The sequence below is a fragment of the Oncorhynchus clarkii genome, chromosome 13, assembly GCF_045791955.1.
Source record: "Oncorhynchus clarkii lewisi isolate Uvic-CL-2024 chromosome 13, UVic_Ocla_1.0, whole genome shotgun sequence".
Classification (NCBI taxonomy): domain Eukaryota; kingdom Metazoa; phylum Chordata; class Actinopteri; order Salmoniformes; family Salmonidae; genus Oncorhynchus; species Oncorhynchus clarkii.
Genome location: NC_092159.1, coordinates 43,464,560 through 43,473,925, shown reverse-complemented (window position 1 = coordinate 43,473,925; position 9,366 = coordinate 43,464,560). Strand labels below are relative to the sequence as shown.

The 9,366-nt window shown below is 39.0% G+C and overlaps 1 protein-coding gene across 4 annotated transcripts; it reads right to left on the bottom strand.

Moving 5' to 3' along the window:
* Positions 1-1,312: 1,312 nt before the first annotated feature.
* Positions 1,313-9,316, bottom strand: LOC139364823 (transmembrane protein 106B-like). 4 transcript variants are annotated; one of them, XM_071101954.1, is made up of 7 exons: positions 9,187-9,316; positions 7,804-8,017; positions 6,951-7,104; positions 6,662-6,802; positions 6,507-6,550; positions 3,088-3,141; positions 1,313-2,615 (listed from the first exon to the last, which is right to left on the bottom strand). In XM_071101954.1, the coding sequence occupies exons 2-7, from the start codon at positions 8,010-8,012 to the stop codon at positions 2,498-2,500; spliced, it is 720 nt and encodes a 239-aa protein (XP_070958055.1). In that variant the 5' UTR covers positions 8,013-8,017; positions 9,187-9,316; the 3' UTR covers positions 1,313-2,497. The 4 variants fall into 4 exon arrangements, with proteins under 4 accessions (XP_070958055.1, XP_070958053.1, XP_070958054.1 ...); XM_071101952.1 differs by having other exon boundaries at positions 9,053-9,247; XM_071101953.1 differs by having other exon boundaries at positions 7,804-8,014; positions 9,053-9,239.
* Positions 9,317-9,366: the final 50 nt, after the last annotated feature.

The window sequence follows — 9,366 nt, the reverse complement described above, 5'->3', positions numbered from 1 at the left end:
AAGGTAATCACATCTCATAAGCAAACAATTCCATGCCCAGAGGCTTCTGTTTAAGGAGTTATATCTGTGGGCTCATGTTCCAACATGACTTTGCCTTGTCGTCCAGCAAGTAGCCCACAATACCAGAGCCATTAATCCCCAATTGACTCCAACACTTTGAGAACAATGGAATTACAATTTACTCTCCAAAGCCTTCTATTGACTCATGAATATCTCTGTAATCTGGTAGCTTCTTGCTTGCAGGCACATCAATGATTTCCATTAACTGAGTCAACAACAGCCTATCCCCCAGAGGTGACATGGACACACATCCTCACCACAAACAGAAAACCTCCCATTTAGGAGGAATGCTCAGATCGGAGTGGTCTACACTAGTCAAGTGTCCCAACTCCAGTCCTGGGGAAAACACAGGACCACAGCACAAGCACAACATATGTTTATGATCTAAACATCAATAATTGAAGCAGGTGTGTTAGTGCTGGTATTGAACAAAAATGTGCGGTCACGTGGGTACCCGGGACTAAAATAGAACCAACTGTCTATACAGTTTGATCATTTTAATGGCTCTAGCCTGACCAAATCAAGTCTCCACAGTAGCAGAGGGTGTCACGCTCTACCGTCCTCTCATTAGAATGGGGTCTGTTAAATAATATATGGGGCCATGCTCTGCACTCCTACTGTGTAGTGTCTCAAATATCACAGATAAGGAGTTATGGGGATTGGAAACCTGAGGTTTGTGGCAGGCAGCCAAGTCTTGGGTTGTGTTCAGTAGAAACAAACAGGAGAAAATGCTTGGTTACAAGTTCAGGTAGTGGTAATAATATTCTGCTTCAAAAATACTTTTCCCTGTCTCATTCTTACTGGATGCAACCCCCAGTGAGTGCCTGTCGTGGGAGAGAAATGACTAGAAGTAGTCGCCAGCCCGTTGACATGGGTCACGTACAGTTCATTGGCATGGCCACCTGCATTGTGCTATTTTGCAGGTAAATTATCAACTGTGAGACTACAGTCTCAGACAACTGGACCAGTTGACAGGAAGGATAACATGTTCTTAGTAACAGAACAACGCAGATTACAACAAATCTGTACAGAGTCTTGGAGTACTCTATGAGCACTTTTGATGACTTCCTCTCTTGACCGTAGTATCCACTAACATGCCATTATCTTCTCCTTCTTGTCTTCCAGCCGTGACGGAATGTTCACACTGCAAAAACAAGCTCCAGTACAGTGCTAAGATTGACAACAGATACTCTGTGAGTGAATGGGATACACCGTGATAATGCTATGTATTATTGATATACAGTACATAAGATTATAGGAGTGTTTTTATTTCTCGACATTACAGTCCATACAGTACTCCCAGCAGTGGTGAAGAGCCCATATCCAGTCATTGGTGAAGACGACCCATATGGACTGGACCCAACTGTCATCAAGGAAACTTTTTCTATGTAACTTTAGCACCACTTAGCGGCCATTTAAATATACAACATCCTTTAATTATGTGACCAAACAGGGAACTTGTATTCTATTTTGTCAGGCTTTGTGATTTCATTATTGAATCTTTTAAAATGCATAGAACGTTTTTCACTGATCTGACAAAGGTGGAAACAATGCACTAAAACCCTTAACATAAATAGAGGAAGTAAATATTAAGAGTGTTTGAACAGAGCATAAGAAACATTGCCATGATTTTGCTGTAGTGCAAGAACAAGGGAGTAAATTAGTTAGTTTCCCCATTCCAAAAATACCCGTGGTGACACTACAAGTCTATGTGGATTCCAAACAATTTAAAAAAATTTCCCTCACTAATAATCTAATTTCAGTGACACAGAAAAACCATAGGTGAACTCATATCCAGATCTTGTTAGAGCTGTTAGAATTAGTATACAATTAGAGATGAAGGTTTAACATAGAAATCACATGTATGGTCAGTAGTCAAAGACAGAGAACTGTAATTCCCATGTGATTCCATAGAAAAGTTCTGTGATCAAGGCTACATAGTTGTATGCATAACGTTAAGAATACTTACATGGTTTTATCTACTTTAACCAATTAAAACACATACAAAAGTAATTGACTTGTTTGTAGAAGTGCACCGACAATCTGTTTTATAGGAAATTATGCACAAATATAACATCTGAATTAAATTTGTGCAAATTTGTAGTCTTTCAGTTTCAGAGTAGCTCTTTCAGTAGGATATAGTGGCAAAAAAGTAATTTTCACAGTGCAGAGCCTCCAACCACAGCGATGACCCTACTTATAAAGCTCTACAGAGGTGCATAAAAAAGACAAACAGAACATTTTAGAGCTTTAATTTGAATTTCAAGCTACACATTTTTGTTGTTTCTTTCTTCCCCATAACATTTGGATTTCGCAAGAAAAACCATATGGTTTTTGACCACACTGTCACACAGTTGTTCTCCACAGTTCACCTCATGACCTGCTCCTCAGTCTTCCCCTCACCCTTGTCATCCTGTCCCTAATGGAGCCATTGGTCTCAGAGTGTAGGGTTGATGAGGTGGGGTGTTGTGGTGTTAGACCCACAGTCGATGTATTCAAACGTGTCCAGGGAAAGCTGCTCAAAGTGGGCCAAGTAGTAGACAGTCATTGACATCCTGAGGGAGGAGGATGGTTACAGATTATACCATTTTTCATCTAGTATTTATGAAATGTAATGATAATTTATGTAATTGTACCAGACTTTAGGTCAGCCAGCTATTAAGGTTTCCTAACCGCAACCATGAAATAAACTCTCTTAAACCATCACTGTAAAAACTGGGCCATGTTAACAAGCAATACAGCCCTTTTATATCCCTTCCTCAGAGTTTAACCACTAATAAGATATAAATAGGTCAGTCTCTGACCCCATTGGTTTACTAGGTGGGTGAAGTTGTGTGTCGGTTTATCATCAAAACATTTAGTCATGAACTATTATGGTATTACATTTTTTTCCCACTGAACACAGATTCAACATGATTCTTGTTCATTGTTGAATATATGCATTATAATCTAAATGGATAATATGTGGGAGCAAAGCTACATTTGGGGGGTGTTTTACCCATACTGACTGACTGGGCACATACTCACTGAAGATGGACAAATAACGTGTGGATCTGGATTGTAGATTTCTTGCAGTAATTGCTGGGAAGAATAAATAGGATAAAATCATGAATAACTTCAGGATTTCCTTATGAAAGATAGGATTTCAAAAACAACCCACTGGGCACAAACTAGTTGAATTAGCGCTGTTTCAATGTAATTTGACAACGTATTGTGACGTGAAATATATGGAAAATACATTGATTTGAAAAGAAGTCATCAACTGTTGTTTTGAGGGTGAAATTTCAACAACAGGATTATGTATGTCATCATGGTAACCACATTTGAGACATTGTATAAAATGTTGAATTTGTACCTTTAAAACAAAGTCAGAACTTCAATGTTATATCCACTATCAGAAAAAAAAAAACAATAGGCTGGGCAGCACCTCCTACTGAAGAATTCATCCATCTACAGCTACCCTTGAGTCTCCCATTCAGGGTTTTAACCAAGCCCAGTTTAGCTATGAGATTTGTCATTGACTATTACCAATGTGCTGTCGTGACAATTATTATTGAGAGATCTCCACTTTAAAACGAAATAAATTCACTGTTGCTATCAAAGTAATTCCAAAGGGTAGGTTTAACAGAGTAAATTCAAATATGATCATACTTTAGCACTTACCATCAATGATGCTATCTAGGCCTATATCGCATTTGCAAAGTCATCAACAGTTGTTTAAATTCAACCTAGAATTAACCTAAAAATAGACAATACAATAGGCCTAGCATTTCAAGCTCTGGTTGACTTCAAATTGAATGAGATGTAACTATCAAGTAGAAGGTACATCTGTGCCAATGACTTAATCTGGCTGTAATTCCAAATGTATAATGTGTGTTGGATCTCCATCTTAACCAAAAAGTTCAAGAATAGGACTAAATAAATTCAAACTATTTAAAAAGTGCATTGAAAGTTTAATTTAATCGTATTCTTTCATTTAGATTTTTGGTTAAGATGGCTTCATGAATACAACATAACATTGTTAATTTGTAGACAAACTGGAATTAAAACCAGACTAAGACAGTGGCACAGATGGAACTATCCAAGCAGATGATTAAAACCTTCAAACATCTCGTGTAGGCGTACCATGGCGTGACATTTTGTAACCATGTAAATCTCTCAGACAAGGTGATTTTTATCAATATAGTCGCCTCTATTTACTCAGATTCTAAAACTCTAATTAGCATCAAAGTAGACTTCATGCAAAACTACAAATCCCTGCGCGTCATCTCTAGCTGGCACCTTTGCTAACAAATAGTGTTAATTTAAAACTTGCACAAGAAATATATTAATTACTACATTTAGATAGTTAATCCAAAGATTCTTACTTTTGCCTCGATTTGGCAGTCTCATCCAGATCATCATGGCATTTGTAGTTCTGTACGATGTTAGCTGCTAATGTGGCTTAGCGTTTAATTTTTTAGGGGTTAATACAGGCAAATATATTGATATGTCACAGTCCTAGAGACTACACGGTTATCAAAAATATCATGCCAGGGTAAGCCTATACGAAACACAGCCCTTATTTTAATTGTTTCTAAAATCCCCTATGGGAAAAATGAATGGTGGAAAAACGATTGGAACCATTTCCTTGCTTGACTGCTAAGTTTTATGGGAATTATGACTCATACTGTGGTACTCTATGGGACTAAGCCAGTGGCTCAGATGGAACTAGCCAAGCAGCAGATCCAGGTAACTGCCAAAATAATGGAAACACTTGCGTAAACGACGGATAAAATTAATATTGAAACCGGTATCCGGAGTGAATTAAGCAATTAACATCCCCATCATGATAATGGTCATGTATAAAAATGCTTGGCAGGCCACTATTTTGGCTACGCCCAATAGGATAATAAGTACCCCATCCACAGGGCACGAGTGGTCACTGTATGGTTTGATGAGCATGAAAATGAGGTGAACCATATGCCATGGCCGTATCAGTAAGCAGATCTCAACCTAATTAAAACACTTATGGGAGATTCTGGAGTGCACCTGAGATGGCGTTCTCCAACAACAACACACAAAATTACAGAATTTCTCATGGAAGAATGGTGTCGCATTCCCATAGAGTTTCAGACACTTGTAGAATCTATGCCAAGGTGCATTGAAGCTGTTCTGGCCCAACACCCTATTAAGACGCTTTAGGTTGGTGTTTCCTTTATTTTGACAGTTACCCATACCTCTCCTTTAAAAAATGTTGATATTTGGTTGCGTTGTCAACCAAACAATTCAATATTACTTTTGTAATACAGTAAATTGCTTAAAGTTAAGGCTATCTTACAAGAGAACGTAACATTCAACCTTAAAATGAGTAACATATCCAAAGCCACATTGAGGATACTGTAACTATACATTTCTTATGTAACCATATAAAGTCTGCATGTTCAAAAAGCACACATAGGTCCTCACAGGTCTGTGGAGATCTTCACAAGTTCTGTCATCTGTGCAGAATATCAAAAGGCATTGATCAGTTGCACCATATACTTTTAATGTAATCTCAACTGCAATCTAGGCCATTTGGATCTGCTTTTAAAAGAAGTGCAGTGAAAACCATCTGTTTTATCAATAAACAAAATATGACATTGCCTTCCCATTTGAACTTTGCTGGGCTTTTAAAATGGTTGAAAGCACAGTGATATACATTTGGGGTGACGACAACCAAAAATCGAATTGTTATTCCAATGGAATTTGGTTGAAAGCATAGTGACAACACAATGGAAATTCATCTAACTTTTGGCTGTCTTTTTGAGTGGGTAAATATAGGTTGAAATCTTATTGATCAACATGTTAACCAAATTTTAACCAAGTATCCACGTTAAAAAGACATGGGTGTGCCCGGTGGGAATGCTTTTGACTACTTTCAGTCCAGAGGCACTTTCATTTTGTGAAAAGGAATTGCTACTGCTAGTGACAATTAGCCTGCAACACATGGAAAAAAAATGGAGATGGATTGCACATGCCAGTGCTCCCAGCTAAGCAGGTTATGCTAGTTTATGTACTTTTGTAAGACAAATACTTAATATCTGTTCAAACATTTGATAGTCATGCCTCAAAGTTGCTCTAAATACACAAAAAAAAAAACATTTACAGTTTTGCTCAGTCTATATACATTATTTAAACCTAGCCAAGAAAAAGGAAGAGAATAACTGTCTGTAGAGCACACAAAATAAATTCTCACATTTACAGCGAATGAGTTACATTACTTTCACATGACAACATGCCACAATCAAAATAAGCCAACTTTACAGCACAACTAAATTAAAAGGACTGCGTCACTATATTGTAAGTGTGTTACCATGGCACTTTGTGTGACCAAACAGCCACAAAAGCAGCTTTATGTCTCACTACTGACGCGATGGAATAATCAGCACCAGACATAATTTAACCAAGGTTATACTTGTACTTACTTCAGACCCTCCTCCACTAGCGTGACAGGAATCTCAAAGGCAAACTGTCAGGGGAAATAATGAAGAGCGTTAGTGAGTCAAGTAACAATATTTAGAGGCTTTCAGAAGCTAACATCTCCGCAATATAGGAGTTGGTAATGATGGGAGGTGCTCACCGTTTTGTCCGTGAGTGGTTTGACGGTGGTGACATTTTTCATATCAGCCTTGCCCACAACCGTTTTATCAAAAAGAGCCTGCACTGTCAAGTTGTAGGCCTGAACTGTAAAGAAGTTGTCATTGGTAATATTCAGGATGTTCTGTGATGGGAGAGACACAAGGCGATTATTACATTCATCTCCAAAAACACTCCAGTGATGCAGAGGAAGAGACCAATACTTTTATGGCATAGCCCAGATAGAAACCGACTGTGTGGTATATGAATGAATAAGGCCAATGAGGTCTCACCGTGATGTTCATTTGGACAGTGGTCGGGGTGAAGTAAACATAGACAGACTCGACAGCCCCGGGTGAGAGGATGACACTGCGAGGAAACAAGAAGAAGAGGACCAGCGAGCTGACCAGCAGGCACAGCGTCACCGACACAGTGACATACAACTTCCTGTAGGGGGACATGATATGTACAAGTTGAGTATTGATTGAAGGCCCAGTGCAGTCAATATGTTTTTTTTTCTTTGTTTAATATCACATTGTACAACAGCTGATGAAATTAACACTGTAAAAAGTGTGCTTTTTTTTTTGCTGGTTGAAAATGTAATCTACACAGGATGTTCTAATCAGCAGGTTTGCATGGGCAGGTGTTTTATATTTCCATGGTGACATCACCATGTGGTTAGTAGACCAATAACAAAAAGCTCCAAACCTCTGCAAATAACAGCTAGTTTTCCTCTCTCCAGTCATGCTGCATTCAACTGCTAGTTGGAACTAGAAAACTCTAAAATGTACAACTTGCTAACTGGTTGTTTACATGTGCTGCGTTCAAGGAATCAGCAAGCCGGGTGTTCCGACTAGCATGTGAACGACCACATTGCTAGAGAAAGTTTAGCTAAAAAGCTTGTTAATGGAAATCTATTACAGTAAGTTAATTCATTGTTACCCTGCATTGCATTGGCCATTTTAACATACCACAAGTGTTTTCATGCAGTATACACAAAACACACCTAGATACAGATGCCCACTCACAGAACACAATAATACTTTGCACACACTGAGCATCTCTACACACCATAGACTTAAAAGACCTAAATGCTGCATGTGGGAAATAAAACAATTGTTGCTGTAAATCTCAACAAGGTCTTACGTGTGTCGTGGTTTCAGCCTCTGATCGGAGCAGGGGATCACTGCCACCAATTTGCTCTCCTGGCCTCGTGGGATGCGGCCCGTGCCCTGGCAGGTTGGGCAGTCCAGTGTTTCCTCAGAGTGTCTCCTGTTAGAGGTCTTTCTCCTGTCCTGCTGGGGTACGATGGCCTGCTCATCATTCTCACTGGGTTGACTGGAACCAGCTCCCATGCCTACTAAAGAGACAGTCATACATACAGGTAACTGCCAAAATAATGGAAACACCAATATCAGGTGTCTTAACAGGGCGTTGGGCCACTACGAACCACCAGAACAGTTTCAATGCATCTTGGCATAGATTCTACAAGTGTCTGGAACTCTATTGGAGGGATGCGACACCATTCTTCCACAAGAAATGTCTACATTTGGTGTTCTGTTGATGGTGGTGGAAAACGCTGTATAAGGCGCTGCCCCAGAATCTCCCATAAGTGTTCAATTGTGTTGAGATTTGGTTACTGAGACACACACACACACACACACACACCTGCGGGGAAACATTTGACTCCCATTCAAAAGCCTATTTTCCCTAACCTTAACCCCCCCCCCCTAGAAATAACCTTTTATTTGTGGTGACCTGCAAATAGTCCCCAGTTGGGCAAATTTTTGTTTGTTTACAAATCTTGTGGGTACCAGTATGCACTCCTGAGACCCCTCTTTCAAAGTCACTGAGCTCTCTTCTAGCCAAAATAATAGGCAACTGGGGATTTTTTTATATGACCCTAAGCATGATGGGATGTTAATTGCTCAATTAACTCATCTGCTTTCAATATACTTTGTATCCCTCTTTTACGCAAGTGTTTCCTTTATTTTGGAAGTTGCCTGTAATGTTAGTTGCTTCACATCAATATAATGATACTTTACTATTTGATATTTGTGACGACAAAAGATTATATTTTATGTATGTTTGTATGTGCTTTGCTGTCTTGGTGGATTTCAATGGAGATTATCTTAAATGCATACAATTAGACGATGTCTAACATCGCAGACACCATAAATATGAACCAATTAGATCGAATTCGGCTTTGTCCATACATCAAACATTTTATGTGAATTAAGACTACAATTTAGCAAATAACCGTGGGCGAACGTTAGTTTTAATCTAAACAGAAATTTGACTACGCATTTATAACACTCCGCATACAAGTCTTGTGATAAGTTTCGTTTCTCTGCCACCCCTGAAGAAAACAACTTGTTTCACTGTGTTTACTTGCCTTGTTTATGGGGTGTTACGATTTATAATGACGGCGCCGTCATCAAGATTATCTGTAATCTAACTCCACACAATACGCCTCACAGCAGTCGTGAAAATGGTCTAATATTCTTCTTATGTTGGTCACATACTCACTGAGCAGTGGAGCAATTCCCTATCCAGATGAAGGTGACGCAGCGTAATTTTGCTGCCACCTATAGGAAAGAATTAAAGCGGCTATATGTAACTTTTTTGGGAACACGAACAAACTCAAAGAGGAGTACTCGATCTGTAATTTTCATCGAAGGGAGGTCTAAGAAGTGTTCTATTTTTATG

Bases quoted from the DNA above. Each gene is read 5' to 3' on its own strand.
- LOC139364823 (XM_071101954.1), bottom strand. From the start codon at position 8,012: ATGGGAGCTGGTTCCAGTCAACCCAGTGAGAATGATGAGCAGGCCATC. The intron at 6,803-6,950 runs GTGAGACCTCAT...CTCCCATCACAG, and splicing joins CTGTCCAAATGAACATCACG to AACATCCTGAATATTACCAA. The intron at 3,142-6,506 runs GTAAGTACAAGT...TATTCTTCCCAG, and splicing joins CTAGTGGAGGAGGGTCTGAA to CAATTACTGCAAGAAATCTA.